Source organism: Zootoca vivipara, chromosome 15 (assembly GCF_963506605.1).
Source record: "Zootoca vivipara chromosome 15, rZooViv1.1, whole genome shotgun sequence".
In the NCBI taxonomy this organism is placed as follows: domain Eukaryota; kingdom Metazoa; phylum Chordata; class Lepidosauria; order Squamata; family Lacertidae; genus Zootoca; species Zootoca vivipara.
Genome location: NC_083290.1, coordinates 3,969,886 through 3,989,974, shown reverse-complemented (window position 1 = coordinate 3,989,974; position 20,089 = coordinate 3,969,886). Strand labels below are relative to the sequence as shown.

Sequence of the window (20,089 nt, the reverse complement as noted above, 5' to 3'; positions counted from 1 at the left end):
TCTGTATCTGTTCACAGTCAGCTTGCAATCAGGCTTCGTGTTTCCAAGACGCCTTTTTGCTGTTACGAGGCAAGGAGGGATATAAATTTAATAGATGGTGATAATATAGGAACATTATTATTATTATTATTATTATTATTATTATTATTATTATTATTTAAATTTAAATTTGTATATCACCCTATACTCACAGGGTATAAATATACTCTCAGGATAAAATCATGATATAAAAACACAGAATACATAATCGAAATAAAAACAAGAACAACCCAATAATCCCCCGCCATGTCCACCAAAACACATTTTAAAAGGGCATTGAATGTCAGTCAACCAGAGGCTTGGTTAAAGAGGAACATTTTTCCCTGGAGCCTAAAGGTGTATAATGAAGGCACCAGGCGAGTCTACCTGGAGAGAGCATTCCACAAATGGGGAGGCACCACAGAAAAAGCCCTGTTCTCGTGTTGCCACCCTCCGGACCTCTCATGGCGAAGGCACACGAAGAAGGGCCTTAGAAGATTATCTCCACCCATATTCCAATGTGTTTCTTGCAGGTTTGTCTCAAAATCAACACCTGAAATTTATGACGATAGTGTGAGGAGTGAGGAGAGGAGGATGGCACAGTCTGAATGGACAAGTGAGTATTGTGTTTTATTTCATTGGAGTCATGCAATCCATATGTCTCCGGGATGGCAGGGAGCAGCAAGCCCATGGGCTGAATGTGGCCCCCCCATGCCACTCAGTCTGGCTCTTGGGGCTGTTCCCAGGCCACATTCCTTTGCTGTCCTCTGCAAGTGCTTTTGCCTGGCTTGAATACATCCTCTTGAATAATGAAAACGTTTATCCTTCCCTGTTGAACTTCCAACACCTACTGAATTATTATTATTTTCATTCCAGCAGGCATTTCAACTGAAGTCTGATTTTATGGTTTTAGTCTATTTTTTTAAAAAAAAACCTTTTCTGTACACTCCTTAGAGACTTTGTAGTTAAGCAGTATATAAATAAAAAGAAATGGAGGGTGGAAAGGTGTGTGTGTGTGTGTGTGTGTGGTGTGTGTGTGTGTGTGTGTGTGTGTGTGTAGAATCTTCTACCATTTGTGTAGCTGGTATGCAGCATCCTGTACAAATCTAAAAGAGTCATGCCTGTTGTTTCACCCGCTTCTTGCTTCTGGCTCCACCCACCACTGGCCTGCAGATCCCCCAGAAGGTGTCTGCAAGGAAATGCATTCACCAGGCTGGAAAGGTTCTTTCAGGACTAGTATATATTCTATATCCTGTCCCAGTTATGGCATTGCGGGCAACCCTGTCAGGTAGGTGAGGCTGAGCAACAGTATCTGCCTGCAGCACCACCTAGTGAGAGGGGATTTGAATTCCAAGGGCAACATTGCCTGCTGAGGTGGTGGTTTTCAGACTGACTGCTTCCTAGGATCCTGTTTGGATCAACAGTGATCTTTGGGCTTTAATCTCTTCTTGGTAACAGACAAGGTGGTTGTGAGGTAGACACCAGACTGCCTGGGCTGGAGGGAGGCCGGGACCATGGACAGTAACAGGCATTCAGGAGCAATAGATTCAGGACCATGGACAGCAACTCTGTTGTTGAGTGCAGAGGGATAAGTTGCTTCAGCACTGGCTTAGTGCAAGTGCCAGAGTCTAGCTTGGAGGAACAAGGCTGAAGGCCCGCTTTCTGGGTGCTTACAGCATGCCCATGCCCACCCAAGGACCAGTGCAGTTAATGTCTAGTTATGTCCCCAAATGCATTTTACAATCAGAAGGTGAGGTAGTGCTTGCCAGAAACCACCACCCTGGGTGACTTTGGAGGTATGAATGCATTTCAAGGAGTCCTTATGAGATCTCCTTCCTTTTCTGTTGTTGCATTGGCCACTGGATGGCAGCATCAAACAAAGAACGGGATAATAAAGCCAAGAACCAGAACATAACTCAGGCTTGTGGGGTGGGGGAAAGCTTCCTTCACCCCTGGATATTAAGGGCTTCCCTTCCTCTCCCCCATAACTGGAGCACTGCTCTCCTGCTCGCTGCACTTAGGGACACAGAATCCTTTTCTCTCCTCCTGAGCTGGTAGTAAGCCTCAGTGGGAGGAACACATCAGCAGGAGAGAAACCGAGAGTAGGGAGAGCACTTTAAATCACTCTCCACGGGGCATATCTAGTCATAGTCATAATCTGGTCCATTTGTCAACCTGCACTTTTCTGCAAGTACATTGTGTGCTGAAAGCTGTTCATGGAAAGCAGACCATTAAAATAATTCATAGCACAATAGCTTTAAAACATAATAATGCTACTATTTATTTAGTAAAATTTATAGAGATTTGTATTTTTTGACTTAACTGTTCTATAAACAGTTTATGTGACCTTGACCATAAGCAGTTCATTTTAAAGCAAGAGTGTTGAAGGCTATCGCCTTCCCCAACTCCCCCTTCCCAGCCAACCCACCACCCCCATTCCAAGACACATCAAATGACACAATCATCTTTTATCTTGGAGACGTGAGCCTGCCCCACCTTGCTGATCATTTGAGCCTAGGGCACCAGTGTGTGCCAAACGCATGCTCTACAGTTTCCCCTATCTCCTCCTACGAAGTCCTCCTGAAAATGGAAAAAGCAAATCACAGTGGGCTCCCCCCTAACCCCGCCTTGTCCTCCCCAGCGGAAGTGAAGCAGATGGCAAGGCAAGCGGCTTCCGGGCAACTTGGCCTTCCGCCCCAGTATCCTCTTGGTGAATGGACATCAGAGAGCGAGGGGGAGAGCATCAAGGACGCCTTTCGGAGCACCAGCAGCAAGGAGAGACTCCGGTTCCACCAGTGGAACACCGAGGAGGGGAGGCTGCGGGCTGACAGCGGAATCGGGGACCACTGTTTGTTCTATGACCACAGTGAAGAAAATGACCCAGAGGTTGCGTTGAAAAGATTTGTGGTACCCGAAAGGACTGACGGTAGGGCTGAGCAAAAAGGCTCCTTCCCTGCAGTTAACTATCCCATGGAAAGCTACTGATTTGGAGCAGGTGGGGTGGGATATTTCTGTAATTTTTCAGAGGCTTATGTGCATGTCAAAATTATTCCAAATGTTTTGTAGAGATGCTATTGGTGGCCCCTGTTTTTTAAACCAAATATTAGCTCTGATGCTTACAGTGATATTTTGGAGTGAAGGAGACAGAACTTAAAACTGGATGTCCTAGATTTATATTTGTTACACTTATAAACCTGTCTGCTTCTTCCAGAGACTGCAAGCATCTTACCTGTGGTTTTCAATCCAGGCAGCTTTTAAGTGGCAGGGCCTAGTTAGCTTCAGCGACAGAACTACTTCAAGAGTTTTCTCTGGGCAAAATGTGTGCTAATTGTACGACGCTGAAGTTTATTGAAGCGCCTTTTTATGCTGCTGTTTCTCCAGCTGCCAGCAGGCGGTGCAGTTGCTTTACACAGCAGCTCCTAGCCACTCCCTGGTCACTTTCTCCCCCCAGCCATGGATAATCTTATGCACCTCTTATCACGTCCCCCTTCATTCTCATTTCTTTCCTAAAACTAAAAAGCCCTAAATGTTGTAACCTTTCAAAACTTAAAAATAAGTGAATTATTAGGCACCCTTACAAAGCAAATGATTTACTGGCGGGGTTTTTTGCCCGCCCTGTAAAGACTGATGTTCTTGTCTTTATGGAATAGACATTTAATTGCCATTATTTTCACGGGGCCCCGACAGCTCCTATTGCTGTTAGCTGATTTATTCACTTTTATATTCTGTCAGCTGGCCAAGCCATTCCAGGGATGCCATTAATTCTTTGCATGCTAATTTCCCCCCTCTCTCCATTTTTTCTTCTTGCGTTTCACATGGAGTTATAATTTATTATTAGGCAGAAGCATCCAATTCCCAGCAAATGAGGTGCTAACGGAGTGTGGCGCGGCCTCTCGAAAGAGCGCTTCGCTTTCTGTCGCCGCCGAGGACCTTTGCCGGGTAGGCACTTAACCCTGTGCAATGTCTGGTTTCCCCCCATCCCAAATCAAAGATCTGTATTGCTATTTAATGAATTGATTACCGGTAGTTGCCATATGATGAAGCCTATAGGCCAGGAGCAGTTGCACGTTAAGCTGAAGAAGCATCCCATGGGTGGGGAGGGGTGGGTGGGCCTTGGCTCAGTGGAAGAGCATCTGCTTGGCATGCAGAAGGTCCCATGTTGAATCCCCAGTGGGCCTCTCCAGGCAGGGCTAGGGATGTCCTCCGCCTGAATCCCCAGAGAACTGCTGCCAGTCAGCATAGAGAACACTGGTCCAGATTAAAGCACTCGCCCTGCTTCTCCGCCCAGACAGTTACTTTGAAGGGTTCCCCTGACCCCTCTTAGGAATTTCCCTCAAGCTCTCCTTGTTACGTCCTGGCAGGAAGCCAGCTTCAGTCCTCTCGGCTATCTGTCTGCATTTACAATTTGTCAGATAAAAGCTTGAAGTGCTTGGGCTGTGGAAACTGAAGATTGGGGGAGCTGTGCATGTAGTTGTACATCAGTGGTGGGGAAACATTTTAGGTCTGAGGGCCACATTCTCTTGGGGGCAACCTTCCAGGGGCTGCATCCCAGTGGCGGGTGGGTCCAAACACTGAGGGAATGCAGGTGTCTGTGTTTTGCAGTGCTTTTAATCTAATCCTGAAATCTAATACGATAAAAGGCAGTATGAAAAGCCAGTGCGGTGTAATAATTAGAGTGTTGGACCAGGACCCAGGAGAGCAAGGTTCGAATCCCCACTCAGCCATGAAGCTCCCTGGCTGTTACCTTGGAGTCAGTCACCATCTCTTAGCCTCACCGACCTCACAGGGTTGTTGTGAGGATGAAATGGGGAGGACGAGAACCATTTAAACCACGTTGAGATCCATGGAAGAAAAAAGGTGGTATATAAGTGTCATTAATAATAATAATCAGGGCTTTTTTTCCAGCCGAAACTCACAAGATCTCAGTTCTGGCACCTCTCAGGTGGGTGCCATTGCCATTCCAAGAGAACAAGGGAGGTGTTCCTAGTGAGTTGTGGCAACTCTTTTTCTAGAAAAATAGCACATGATGATGATGATGATGATGATGATATGTTGTAAATAGAAATAGCTGTATCCCTTTATCAGTGGGACAATAGGAAGCTGCCTTACGCAGAGTCGGATCATTGACCCATTTAGCTGATTGGCAGCGGCACCTCTCTTGGGTTTCAGACAGGGAGTTTCTCCCAGCCCTACCTGGAGAGGCTGGAATTCAAACATGGTGCCTTCCATGTGCACAGCAGATTCTATAACCACTGAACCACAGCCCCTTTCCCAGATGGTAGGTTTCTAATCTTCACGTTTTACTTCTTCTTTTTAGGGGCACTTGGAGGAACTGGGCCCCTCGGTGTCTTCCTCCCTTGATGTATCAGAAGAGTTCCTCACTCCTGAACCAGAGTTCTTCTTCTGCTCCTCAGTTCCTCCTGAGAATGCAGAACCAGAGGTAAGAGGAAGGGAGGCATCGTGTGGGAACGTCCGCCTGCAGAGCCCTGGGCTTCCTGGTCACAAAACCCTGGAGCTGAAGGGTTGTTGCTAGTGATGGCCTTGTTGTCCAGTGCTCCTCAAGCCTTCTGACGGGGTGGGCTGGCAGTTCCCGCACCTCAAAAGGTCCTCATGGCAGCCAATGATATCAAGTTTGGTTGTGCGCTGCCACCGCTGATGGCAGGTGAAGTCAAGGGGGGGGGCAGTGTGGTGTCAATGAACACAAGAGCCCCGTGGGGGTGGATCAGGCCAAGGCCCCATCTAGCCCAGCACCCTGTTCTCACAGTGGCCAAACAGATGCCCTCATGGGAAATGCACAAGCTGAGCATGAGAGCTAGAGCAATATGCCCACCTGTCATTCCCAGAAACTGGCATTCAGTGGAGGTGGAGCAAAGCCCTTGTGGATGTGTCTAATCCTCTTTTAAAGCCTTCCAACTTCTGGGAAGCCTTCCATAGTTTAACCATGCACTGTGTGACGAAGTCCTTTGTTTTGTCCTTGAGTCTCCCAACATTTCATCTTTACTGAAAGTCCCCAAAGTTTTTGTATTAATGAGAGCGGGGAAGAAAAAGCTATCCTTATCAACTTTCCCTGCACTGTGCATCACCCTTTACTAAACATCAGGGAGAACTTTCTGGCAGTAAGAGCCATTTGACAGTAGAACGGACTCCCTCGTGAGGTTGTCCTTCCTTGGAGGCTTTTAAGCAGAGGTTGAATGGCCCTCTTGTCATGGATGCTTTAGCTGAGATTCCTGCATTGCAGGGGGTTGGAGTAGACGGCCCCTGGGGTCCTAGCCAACTACGATTCTATGATATGTCTCAGTTGTTTAGGACAGAACTGGGGAGTCTGTGGCCTTTCTGGCGCTGTTGGGCTCTCAAACTCCCGCCAGCTCTAGCCAGCCTGGCCAAAAGATCAGGGAAGGTGATGGGAGCTTCAGACCTGCTCTTAAGAACCACCCTGCTGGATCAGCCAAAGGAAGCCCGTGCAGTCAAATGCCCTGTTTTTCCAGTGGCCCAGGAGCAGAATTGGAGTGCAGCAGCAGCAGCAGCAGCAGCAGCACTCCCCCCACTTGTGATTCCCAGAAGCTGTTGAAATTCAGAGGCATTTACTGCCTCCGACAGTGGAGGCGAAACAGAGACATTGTTGGTAGTAGCCATTGAGAATCCTTTCAACTGAGTAAGAATTTAATCTGACATGAAAAGGTACAGAAATGAGCGATTAAAACAATTAGTTGTTTCCACCAGGGCACCCTTAGGAACATCAGAAGAGACCTGCAAGCTGGATCAGGCCAAAGGGGGACCCACCTGGTCCAGCTTCCTGCTCTCGCAGTCGCAGTGGCAAGCAGGACCTGTGCTCAACTGCAACACTCTTTCCATTGATGTTCTGAGGCAGACTCTCCCTGACACCTTTCCTAGTGTTCAACTCTGGATCTCCTAAGTGGTTTTTGTTGGGCCAGCTCCTTAATTCCCAGCGGTTTAGAGATTTGGCTCTCCGTTTCCAAAGCTTCCCCTCTAGAAACCAAATCTTTCCTTCTCGTTGTTCTCTTTAGAACTCAACTGCTGTTGAAGAAGAAGACCTGGAAATCACCCAAGATATTTGCAGTCAGGAAGACGACTTGGAGACATTCCAAGAAATCTGTGGGAGGAAAGAATGCCCCACAGAGGCAGAGGAACGCAAGTTGATTTTTATTACTTTTATTTTATTTTTTACAAGTTTGTAGTGTGTCTTTGCCATCTGTCAGCATGGCTGTCTTTTTCTTCTTAAAGCAGGGATGGGGAACCTTTTTGATCCTTGCAAATATTGTTGGGACACCATTTCCCCTCAGCCCCCAGATGCAGCACCAACAGTGGTCAGGGGGTTGCTATCCAGGGGCACTGATTCCCCGCCTTCCCAGCTCTCAAGCGTCGGAAGGAAAAATGTCTCCTTAAGGTTCCTTGCATGCTGGTTCTTAGAAACATAAGATTGGGCCTGAGTCCAGCATACTGTTCTCACCCTGCCCAGCCAGATACCCCTGGGAAGCAGGCAAGCCAGACTTGGGCGCAGTGGCAATCTCTACTCCTGCGGTTTACAGCAACTGGTGTCCAGAAGCATTGCTGCCGCTGACCGTTGAGGCAGAGCACAGCCATCATGGCTGGTAGCCATTGATAGCCTCTTCCCTCCTTTGGGAGCAAGTATACCAGAGTTGGAACTCTGCGCTGCATGACGAAGTCATTCCTTTTATCGGTCCTGTTTATCAGGCAGGATTATGCTTGAGGTTCTTTGATCTCTATTGCACATACATACACACCGAGAAGCTGAAGCAAGCCGGGAGCGGGGAGCGCTGTCTTCTGTATTCCGCCGGGCTTCTTACCCCTGTAGCGCCACTGTTAGAAAATCTTATTATCTCTATCAGCATCCATGACAACCCATTGCTGATTCAGCAGCCCTGTGCATTTGACTTACAAGAGCCGGCTGGGGGATTGAATCAGATCACTCCCCCAATCTTCCACCCTGGAGCCGGGGGGGGGGGGGGGGGAGAGGTAGCTTTGTACATCTGCTCCAACATTGGGTTACTATTCACTGAGGATCTGTAAATATTTCAGCACCCCCAGGAGCTCGGGATGTGCTTATTAAAAGGAGCGAGAGGAAAAGAAAGATCTCTTTAAAAACACATTTATCTTTGCCAACTGCTGAAAGCCATGATTTCCTTTTCAGTTGCTTATGTCGTTCTCTCAGCCCCCCCCCCCAGCACCCTTCCCCCCCTTACAACCCCCGCCCCCAAACTAGCACTTTTTGTTATTTGTGTTTAGGAAGAAAACTATTTCCCCACTGCAGCGCAGAGGCGAAACATCTCCATAGCAAGGCGCCAGGGGAGGATTTGTTTACACCTGCAGCCAGGTAGGAAGCGTCCGTCTGCCGGGCTGCCACTTCAGACATAAATTAGGTTGTATGCTTTTTTCGTTATTAATCCCACCAGTTCAGTGCCCCAAGCGAGTTGCCAGGTGTGCATGTTATGTAAATGGAGATCTCTATGCACTCTCTAGCAAGTGAAAACATTTGCAATCATCTTTATAAGCCCCCGACAAAATTTAGCTTTTTACGCTGTTGTTGCCACTTCTCGGGTTTTGCCTAATGAAGGAGTTGCAATTAGAGGGGGGGGGGTGGAGAGGGAGAAAGCTGAGCATAGTAATTAACACATGCCTCCACTGAAACAACATAAGCTTAAAGAAGCTGAAGCCTGGATCCAGTGGACCGTGGGTTTGTTTCTCCAAGTTTTTATTTCTAATTTTAGGTGCAGGTGCACTGTGAAAACTACTGGACATGTTGTGTAATTAAATTCTAAGGCAAATAAATGTTTCCTGCCACCATGAGATCTAGAATCATGAGGAGCTTTACTTTCTTTAATGCCACCCAAACACCATGTCCTTTCCTTTTACCCACTTCCTATCATAGCATTGTGGAGTTGGCAGGGACCTCCAAAGGACATCTAGTCCAGCTTCCTGCAATCCAGGAATCGCGGCTTGAATCTTGTGCAATAATTGCTTTCCGAAGACCTGTCACCTCCTTGCACAAAGTGCACTTGAGTTGAGTTAAGTTAAGTTTGTCTGCTATCAGTAATTGGGAAGTTGTATGCCTGCTTCCTAAGTAATAAACTGACAACCTTTCTTAATGAATATAACATCCTATCTGAAGCCCAGGCAGCCTATTGAGAGAATCACTCAACCACAGACCACTGTCTAATGCTGTCTTTCCTAGCCGAAAAATATACCAGGCCGCTTCAGGGCAAGCTCTTTGTGGCATTTATGGACCTGAAGTCAGCATTCGATTCTGTCCCCAGATCCCATTTGTGGACCGAATTAGATCAGATAATACAGGACAAACGTCTCCTCTTTCTTATAAAAGCCCTATATAACGGAACCAAACTGCAGGTCCGATGCGGTCAGCAGGGACAGCTATCAAATAATATCGAAATGAGTAGGGGGGTTCGACAGGGTTGTGTCCTGGCCCCAACATTGTTTTGCTTATTCCTAAATGATCTAGAAGAGTGCCTAATGGACGCAGATGGTCACCTTCCAAAAATAGGTATAAGAAGGACCCCCTTGCTGCTTTATGCTGATGACGCGGCCATAATTTCACGCACCAGACCGGGTTTGAAACACCTGTTGATGAAATTTTCTGATTATTGTCTTGGAAATGGCTTAACAATAAATTATGAAAAATCAAAAATCCTAGTATTTGAAAGAAGCTTTTCCCGGTTAAACTGGTCGCTGGATGGCCATGAACTTGAACAGATTAAACATTTCAGCTATTTAGGATTAACATTCCACCATACAAGATCATGGAAGTACCACGGGCAAACCTCCCTTCAAAAGGCGGAGATTACAAAACTAGCCATACTTCGATTCTTCCATACTAAGGGCGGCAAGTATGTACCAGCAGCTCTAAAAGTATTCAATGCAAAAACTGTCCCCCAAATCCTGTACGCAGCAAACGTCTGGCAGAATGGGGACCTGCCTAAGCTAGATTGCTTCCAAGCACAATTTATTTGATCCTTGCTTCAGGTGCCCAATTGTGTTCGAAATTCCATACTCCTGCTAGAAACGGGTGAATGCCCAATTTCAACAAAGGCATGGTGGGCTGCACTAAAACATTGGCTCAAGATTGCAGTATTTGAACTTGGGGAGGGACTGTATAAATACCTGAACAATGAGGAATACATCAGCCAATGGCAGAAAACCATGGCGAGAAAAGCCACTGCTTTAGGTCTTGTCACCCACCCAACTCTATTGCCTGGGATATGAAGGTGCCCTAAAGACCTTAAAGCAAAGACTTTGGGATAATTCACACAGCGATCTACGACATCAATCACTTGCGATCTGCAGTCCATTGGCAGTAGGAGTACAATATGGGCATGTCTTTAAGCCAGCAGCCTATATTCAAAACTTGATAGTGCCAAACTACCGAAGGCTGTTCACAAAAGCAAGACTGAATGTTTTCCCCTCTGCAGTGCTGGAGGGCAGGATGAGAGGAGTACCCTACCAGGAAAGACTGTGCTCGTGCACCCATGATGTAGATTCTATAAAACACATTGTGCTGCACTGTGGGAAGTTTGAGCAAGCTAGGGCTGAAGTCATTTCACCCCTGCTAGCCTTGCTCCCAGGAAAATCAGAGGATTTCTATATTAGGTTCCTATTGGAAGACCGGTCAAATGCCAGAACACTAGCAGTGGCAAAGTTTTTATCGGTCACAAGAACTAATGTTTCCTATTCTGAATTTGAGTAAGATGTCTGAGTGGTTTGAGAGCGGGGTGTCTCAGCTGTGTATCGCTTGGTAACGAATTGATGGGTCTATGGACCGTAATAAAGATTGTTGTTGTTAAGTTTGTTAAGCGTTAGTTCCAAATGGTTTGCCAGAGATTATACGATGTTGCATCGGAGCTGGTGTTTATCCTTCCCTTCCCAATGTGCTTTCTGCTTTTAACACAGAAATTCCACGTCGCTGGGTGGTTGTTGTTGTTTTTGGCTTTTCAAAAATATTTATTGGTGCAAATACATGCCACTCAGAGCCTGAGCTTCTGGAAGAAACCACTTGTTCTTGCCTGTCTCGTATCTTTCCTCAAATTTCACTTTGGCCTCTCTCTGGGCTTTACACTTCAGCGCAGGGTCCCTAAAGACATCCTTGTTGACAATGGTTTTGTCAAGGGGGATATCAGTGGAGTACCTGGTAGGCATCGAGTGGTTGTAATTGTAGACTTTAACAAATGACTTGGATCTTGGAATGCATGGCAATCTTCTACTTGCCGTGTGTGTGTGTGTGTGTGTGTGTGTGTGTGAGTGAGAGAGAGAGAGAGAGAGCAATAGGCAGTGGATGCCAGCAGAATAAGCGACCAGAGGTACTGTACGTCCCTCAGTGGGATGTACAACCAGGCTTGGAACCAAACTAGTCAGTAACACTAAAAATGCAAACATGCATTTCATATGTGCTGGGTTTTAAAATTATAATTGTATAAATAACCGCCATGAGGAAGGGGCTTACCACCACCACCCCTCCCGCCTCCCCATCTAACGTTGCAGATCCAGGGGAAATCCTAAATCCTTCCTCCTAAAGTTGTAATTTGCACCTGTGGCAACTAGGGCTGGGTGATAAATTGATACATCATCCAAAGCCAGTTTGAAGTCCATATCATGATACTTGTTTTCTAATTTTTAACGTGGTGATATATCACGAATCTGGGTGTGTGTATGTGACACGCTATGCAAAAATCACTCTGTGGGAAAAACCATTAAGCCAGCTAGTGCCTCTACATAGCTCCATCCTTATTTTAGATATTGCGATATCAGTATATCACGATGCTTAGCTAGCTGGTGGTGTATCACAATGTTGCCTCCCTGGGCGAGTAACGGTATGGCGTGAGAAGGGGTGGTTTTCACTGGGGTCTGTGGCAGAAGACAAGGATTAGGAGCAGAGGGAGGTGCCTGATACCGAGTTAGGCCATTGGTCTGTCTAGCTCAGTATTACCCACACTGACCAGCAGCACCGCCCCAAGGTTTCTGTCAGGCTTTGGGGGCTCGGCTTCTTCCCCGCTTGGCCGTAGATAAGCAGTACAAAGAGAAAGCAGTCTCTTACCAGTAACAGAAATGTTTAAAGAATGCAGCAAATGCTCTACTACAGAACTACAGCTTATGCTGAGTCAGATCTTTAGTCCATCCAGCCCAGTACTGTCTGCACTGACTGGCAGCAGCTCTCCAGGGTTTCAGACTAGGGATGTTCCCAGCCCTGTTCAGAGACACCGGGGATTGAACTTGGGACCTTCTGCTTGCAAACCAGGTTCTCTGCCCCTGGCTCAGTACAAAGCAACTCCTGGTTGTTCCTAAGACAATTCTTGGAGAGGCTGCGCCCCTCACAGGGCCCAAATTCTGGCCCCAGAGTTGTCATCTGATGACCTATTCATTCCCAGCATGGTTATGGCTAATCATCTACCTCTTGCCTCTGCCTTGTTTAGGTCACTCATCGATATTCAGGACTTGTCCAGCATCATCTGTGAGGACACGTTTAAGGCAACGCCATACGAAACTCCCAGAAGCAGTCACTCACCCATGGATGCCAGCACTCCACTTAGCCCAGGTAAGAGGTGAGGGATGGAGGAGGTGGGCCTTGGCTGTCAATCTCAGACACTAATCCCCAGCCCCTGCACTGATTGAGAGGACTGCCATTGTGCTGCAAGAAACAGAATTCAATACTGTGGTACCTCTGGTTGAGAACGGGATCCATTCCGGGGGCCCTTTCACAATGTGAAAAGCCCGCAACCTGAAGCGCCGTATATGCGCAGGTGCGCAATGCGATTTGGTGCTTGTGCACATGCGTGAAGCGTGATTTAGCGCTACTGCACATGCGCGAGCTGCGAAACCCAGAAGTAACCCTTTCCAGTACTTCCAGGTCGCCACGGGACGCAACCTGAAAAAACGTAACATGAAGCAAATGTAACATGAGATATGACAGTAATCAAGAGCTTCTGTAAGCCTTGAAGCACCTCTGCATGAGCTGTTCATATATATATTAAGCAGTATAGAGATGGTAATAAAAAATTGATTGGCTGCTGTGGACAATCTGCCTCTGCAGGCTACTTTGGAACATGTTCAGTTGCTTCTGCTGCTGAGACGCAGTGGAATTACTTGCTTTTTGCAGTAATGGAGGGGGGAGGCTGCCTGGTGTTTCCCTGCATGAGTCACTGTTGTTGCCTCCCACTGTTTCAGGTAAGGAGATGTAGCTGAAACATAGACTCAAGCAGGAACAGGAACTGGATTTCTCTGAATGCAACTAGACCTTGCTGTTGCGTGCTTTAAAAGCTAAACCTTTGGTGTGGGTGGGTGTGTTAAAGAGGGGAGTGGATATTTTATATAGGTAGGTGCCTTAGCCATCTGGAGTTTGGGAAGCCCTGATCCTGGGGTTCAGCAGTGCTGTTAAATCACTTAGAATAGGGGTGAGTAAACTCCAGCCCTCTAGATATTTTTTTGTACTACAACTCGTATCATTCCTGATCTTTGGCTGTGCTGACTGGGGCTTCATTTGGGATTTAACTTGATAATATGGCTTTAGAGCAGGCATCCCCAAACTGCGGCCCTCCAGATGTTTTGGCCTACAACTCCCATGATCCCTAGCTAACAGGACCAGTGGTCAGGGAAGATGGGAATTGTAGTCCAAAACATCTGGAGGGCCGAAGTTTGGGGATGCCTGCTTTAGAGGTTTCGTTCCACATTGTCCCCCTGGTTTTTTCCATCATCCTGGGGTCAAAATTCTGCTGTCGGGAACACATTAGAAATGTTCCCATAGGAGTCAGTGGAAAGTGCTGACTTGTTATGCTAACGTTCGCCTGACTGACCATTTCCTCAGAACAAATTATGTTTGGATAGCAGGACTTTTGTGTACATGTGCCTAGAAAAACCTCTGAGTTGTCAATGGCTGGAACATAAGCAACTGGACAAAAGTGCCCAGTTTCTGCCTTTGGCCACACCCACCTTTGGCACCTTTGGCATTCCCATGGGGGAATGTGGCCCTTGGGCTGAAAAAGGTCGCCTTTTGTGACTTTTTGCTGTGAGGCAAAAAAGGGGAGGTGTTCTTACAGGGCTCCCCCTCTCATTGTGTTTTGCCATGTCTTTTCAGCACAAGCGCCACCCAGGTTTTCCTCCACTGTCACGAAGTACAAGGATTACTGCGTGACAATAGACACAACAGGCTGGGGGAGTCAGGAGGCCTCCCTGTTGGGATTCAGCACCTTTGCCACGGCTTGTGCTCAAGGGAAGATTGTAGAGTTGCCCCCCACCCCCCAGGAGTCATCCGCCACAGTCTCCAAAACGGTGAGTTGAATTGTGGTCAGACCTTGGGCATCTGCAGGGCACGTGGGCTTCCCTCCTCCCAAACACATAAGAACAAGTTACAAGAGAGAAATTGTTTGCAACCGCAGATCTTTTGAATGTGTGCTTCAGGACTCTGTCACTCAGTGGTGGAGCATCTGCTCTGCATGCACAAGGTCCCAAGTTCAGTCCTAAGCATCTTTGGGGGGCTGGGAATCATCCTCTCCCCTGAAAGCCTGGAAAGCCACGGCTGCCAGTCAGTGCAGGCAGCACTGAGCTAGGTCAGCTGATGGTCTAGACCTGCACAAAGTGCAGCCAACAATGAATGCAGTTAACATAATTATATAACTGCATGCCAGGCAGAAAAGTGTTTCTCCCTTATAACACTAGAACTTGTGGAGCCCCTACAAAGCCGAATATTGGAAGATCCAGGACAGAGGAAAGAAAATCTTTCTTCATGCAGTGCGTAGTTAAACTGTGGAACTCCCTCCCACAGGACAAGAGGCAGGGTTAGCCACCAACTTGGATGGCTTTAAATGAGAATTAGACAAATTCATGGAGGAAGAGAGGGCTCTAGATGGTTACTAGCCTGGATGGCTATGCTCTGCCTCCACGTTTGGAAGCAGCGATGCTTCCAAATACTACTGTAGTTGTTGGAAGCCAGAGGAGCGCAGAGGGCTCTTGTGCTTTGGTCCTGCTTGCGGATTTCTCATTAAAGGCTTTGGGTTAGCCACTATGAGAGAAGGGGGCTGGACTAGGCGGGCTATTGGCCTGATCCAGCAAGCTGTTCTTATGAGGTTCCCTGAATGAGTATATAGAGAACAAGAAGACCCAAAGTATGAAAATATGCTATGTTATCCTTGGATATATATATATATATATCTCAATATGAGAAGAGAGAGAGAGAAAGAATCAACACCACAGGTAAGAAAATAACTGTAACATATAATACAAGACAAAACACGGGCTGCAGGTCTGTCTTTGGGGAGAGTTTTGACAGCAAACTCCTTCTTGGAATGTAGCTCATTTCCTCCATCCATCAGTGGCTGAAGGAAGTTCTTCAGCCAGAGCAGCTGCTTTCTTGTTGATGTGTCCTTCACTACAAACAGAACCTAATGTTATAGATTATATCCCTTTTTTTGTTTTAACGCACAAATAATGTACATTTCCTGAGGATGCAAATAGGATTTTCCACACAAATTGCATTCTCTCACTTTGCCCAGTGGCAAAAACAGCAATAACCGTTGCTGCCATAAAACATAATTTTATAGTAGCTGGGAACCTGCTGACTCATGTGACTAATCAGATAAGTCAAACTCGTTGTTGAGTCAGCCAGGGCTTACACAGAGTTCAGAGTAAAAATCCTGTTTCCCTCCTACCCAGGCAACTGCAGAAAGAATCCAACTACAATAATGCAGTTACCCCATCAAGATTCCTTTTTGTGTGTGTGCTGCAGTTTCATCAATGTGTGTTATGTGCGTCACACGTCAAGAAATCTAAAAGGGTGGGGAGATACAAACTGAAAATGAGCAAGCTTCTGCCCATTCTTCACCCATCCTCAAGCCGATCTTAGAAATGCTCCGACTTGAACTGAAAAGCAGGTGTGATGTGAAACTATAATTGGAGCAAGGGAATGGGAAATCCACTTCCTGCTGGTTGGTGTGGGCCATTTTCTAGTCCTAAGGGGGACCCCTAGTAAGCACCCAAGCTCTCCAAACCTCAGCACCAGCCTTGCTCTTAAGAGTTTGGTCTTTGTTTTAGCACAGCTTTTCTTTAAAAGAGGGTGCCTCAAAATGTCAAGAAAGCCACCCAAGAAAACCTCAGAATGTGATGTAATATGCCCACGTTTGTTAAAGCAACAAGCAGTCGGGGAGACATTATCAGTTCTGTGGTGTCAAACAGCCCTTGCTCTGTTCTCTCAACCCATTTCCAAGGCAACCTCAGCCAGTCCCCTTGATCTGTGTTGCTGCAGCTCTTCCCCTCCATTATCTCCCCTGCCATTCAATAGAATTCTAAGGAGCTGCCGAGTTCCCCGCCCGCCCTGTTGTCATTCATTGGCAGGGTTGTTGCTGCTTCTAGACAAAAATTGGAGGTCACTGAACCACAACAGCAGTCGGCAGGTCACTGCTGCCTACTCAGGGACTGGCCAGGCAGCCGGCCGGTGCTTATTAAACTCATTAGGGGCCGCAGATTCATCTTGGCTGGAGTCGCCTGCAGAATTCCAGACCAAGGAGGCTAGGCTAGAAGGATAAATGACTACAGGGAGTTTTCCCTTTAATCAACTGCTTCCCTCCCACGGAAAATGGGGGGGGGGATGTTTTTCGCAATTAGGCAAGTGCCAGGCATGTTCTCTCCCCCAAAACACAACCAGCTTTGCTCATCAGTCAGCATGGCACGAGAAGCTTTTGTATCCCCTAGTGACTGAGCAGGGAGGTAGGGAGTAAGGACAAATCATTTTCACTAATCTGGAGAAGGGCCATAACTCATAGGCAGAGTGCGTGCTATGCATGCAGAATGTCCCGGGTTCAGCCCCCCAGCATCTCCAAGTGGGGCTAGGAGAAGCTTCCTGTCTGAATTCCTGGAGAGTCACTGCCAGTCAGTGTTGGCTTAGTGGGGGAGGTTGAAGGAGCTAGCTATTCCAGTCAGCCTTGCAATATGTGGTCCTGCCTCCCATGGGCAGTGGGGTGTGTGTGTTGGCCCCCTCTTGTCAGGATGCCTCCTGCTTGTCTCCCTGCCCCCGTGGGCATTTACCATAAGCAAAACTGATGATCTTTTCTCATCATTCTCTGTAAAGCTATTTTCACAGTACTTTGTTCAGCCAGGAAGTGCAAAAGCTGGTACGTAACATAAGCTTACCTGTGAGACCACCTGGTGCCATATAGGCTGCTTCAATCTGCAGAGCAGGCACTGGTTACAGGTGCCACAAAGCACTCGTTCCACATTTATAAGAAAGTGATATTTTAGCGTGGCGGCATCTACACTTTGGAAATCCCTGCTTATTGACACGAGGCAGGTGCCTTCACTGTACCCCTTTTGGCACCTGCTAAAAGCGTGCAGAGTCCAAAGGGGCCACGAGGATCATCTAGCCCAACCCCCTGCAATGCAGGAATCTTTCGCCCAACATGGGGCTCGAACCCACGACCCTGAGGTTAAGAGTCTCACACTCTTACCAGCTGAGCTATCTTGTTTTTAAATGGATTTTTTTCTTACTGATTTTATTGTTCTTTTCGTAAACTGCTTTGTGTCCTCCCCCACAACAATCAAGGGGTATATAAATAAATATATTTTGCAATAAAATAAATAGTTGAAGCATCCAGCTGCATATTACTCCTGGAGAGCAGGATGTGTGGAACCAAGTGAATCTGCACCAAAGTCCACAGTTTCTTTAAGCACCCCACCCCCCCTGTTTCTGACCCATCCAATGTTAATTCTGATCAAGGAAAAGGGAGCTGGGGCCTCCCTTGTCGATCTTAACACCTTTTTATGTTTCACAGGGTGCCTCGTCGGAACCCCCTGGCGTACAGTTGCACCTTCAGAGGGGTCAGAAAGAACTGGAGACTCCCCCTTCTGCTCAGGAGAGCCAGCTCCAGGAAGGTAGGGCAGGCAGCATGCAGATTGAGGGCTCCTGAGTCTCAGTGCAATTTTGGGAGACACCCTGTTGTTGAAACAATGGCTACCAGCCCCTGCTATTTATTTATGCATCTTCTTCCATTAAGGAAGGTAAGAGAGAGAATTAAAAGCAACACAAAGAAACAGAATAGGTATATGTATTTAAAAAATAGTACAAAACGGACACCTGTGGCAGAGACCTAGTTATCCTGTGGGGGAAAGCTTGTTGATGGTGATGTTATACCTCCACTGTTGGAGGCAGTGAATCCCAGTTCCTGAGAGTGCTGCTATTGCTCTCAGGTCCTGCTTTCAGCCTTCTCATTGGGGGTATTTGAGCACAGTGAGAACTGAGGATGCTGGACCAGATGGGCCCCCTTTGACCATGATCCAGCAGCCGAGCCCTTGTGATGTTCTGAACTCTGTGTGTTCTATGGGCTTCGCCAGTTTGCTTAACTTTGCCCTTTCCCCTCCCACTTGTAAATATTTTAATGGTGTAGCAAAAGGTGTAATCTAGTCACCCACCTTTCCATCTGTTGGTGCTCCACACATGCAGGAATGTGTCCATCACACACTTCCTCATCAGCAGCCCCTAAGGGCCCACCAAACTCAGCTCCCTAAATACTACAATTTATAAAATGCAAGCCATTTCATATGTCTGAGTAAATGCAAACAAAATAATGGAGCACAACAGCTGCCCTGGTGCTTTGAAAATACAGTGGTACCTTGGCTTACGAACTTAATCTATTCCAGAAGTCCGTTCTTAAACCGAAACTGTTCTTAAACCAAGGCACGCTTTCCCTAATGAGGCCTTCCACCGCCAGTGCCCTTCTACCGTTCGGATTCCATTCTTAAACCGAGGAAAAGTTCTCAAACCAAGACACTATTTCCACTTTTGCAGAGTTTGTAAACCAAATCGTTCTTAAGTTGGACTGTTCTTAAACCGAGGTACCACTGTAGATCACAAAACCATTCCTGGAAGCTCCTTCGAAGTTGCCGGTGCGGTAAAGTGGAATTTCAATTTTTATAGATGGTGCAGGCTGAACTGGGTGCCAATTGCCAGATCTTGAAACTGGCTGAGCTAGGGATTGTTTGGCAAAAACACTCCAGAATATCTCCAGCTCTTTGATGTATCCTATTAATGCTCTTTTGATGCCAGTGATTCCTGAGCAAGCAGATTCAGAAGATCAAGAAATAAAGCTGGACGAGTGCAAAGCTGATAGCAGCCTCTGGAACAATGACACCTTGTGTCTAGAAGATACAGACAGGTACACAGTGAGCTTCTAGAACTGGGGTGTGTGGGTGTGGGTGAGAGAGATTAATTTCACTTCAGTCCAGCAAGATGGGCTCTTTCCATTGCCAGTTCCCTGATTACTTAAGGCGGAGGCTCCCTTAACCAACTACATTCTTTCTGCGGCACCCCTGTGGGGCTCAGGAGCCCAGTTATGTCACCCCTTGTCTGCAGAGCTGGCAGCCTCTCACTCGTTTCCGAACACTCCCCTTGTGGCGTGCTCCCTCAGCCTCCTCTCCTCTCCCTTCTCCTTGGGAGTCCTCTGGGCAGCTGCTGGCACCGTTCCTGGTCTCTGAGCTGCCCTCCCACACCAAAGAGGTGCCTACTTTCACTGCCCCACAGGGGCTTGGGACTTGTCTGTCCATTCCCAACAGTGAGGGCTGACGGACTGGCTGGCCGGGCTCTTCTGAGTCTGCTTCAGCTCCTGGCAACCAGCACCCCATCACCAGCTCCAGAGGCACCATTCAACTGCAGAGCTTATAGTCAGGGCTGCTGCAATAAACATCTGGGCAAGCCTTTGGGGGGCAGAGATGTGAGAGGGCATCAGAGGAGGGAAGGAAAGAGGGATAGAGGCCAGTGTTGCCCGCGGAACCCTTGACCATCATTCAAGGCACCCCAGGTTGCCACAGCACACTGGTTGAAAACCATTGACTTAAGGAGCCCAATCAGCCTTTAAATGCTTCTGCTGTTGTAAAGCAGTAGTGCTGAGTAAAGCTTTGCCTCCACCTGCCAAAAGCTTGCAGAGAACCTTTGCCCAGCACTTCACTGCATTCCAGAGTTGTTAAATCAGCTCTGCAGCATTTCTCTACAGTTGGTTACTTGAATGCAAAAGTCTTACAAACTGGTTTTCTAGCACACCTCCCCCCC

General features: G+C 47.3%; 1 protein-coding gene across 1 annotated transcript in view; it reads left to right on the top strand.

Annotated features, from left to right (window-relative positions):
• The window catches only part of TEX14 (testis expressed 14, intercellular bridge forming factor), a 52,289-nt gene that overhangs the window by 28,984 nt on the left and 3,216 nt on the right, over window positions 1-20,089 (top strand). The window contains exons 15-24 of the mRNA XM_060268575.1: window positions 552-634; window positions 2,660-2,944; window positions 3,857-3,957; window positions 5,336-5,458; window positions 7,044-7,171; window positions 8,210-8,371; window positions 12,477-12,598; window positions 14,135-14,328; window positions 17,820-17,919; window positions 19,091-19,199. Coding sequence (XP_060124558.1) covers window positions 552-634; window positions 2,660-2,944; window positions 3,857-3,957; window positions 5,336-5,458; window positions 7,044-7,171; window positions 8,210-8,371; window positions 12,477-12,598; window positions 14,135-14,328; window positions 17,820-17,919; window positions 19,091-19,199 — 1,407 coding nt within the window. The remainder of the gene's footprint in view (window positions 1-551; window positions 635-2,659; window positions 2,945-3,856; window positions 3,958-5,335; window positions 5,459-7,043; window positions 7,172-8,209; window positions 8,372-12,476; window positions 12,599-14,134; window positions 14,329-17,819; window positions 17,920-19,090; window positions 19,200-20,089) is intronic.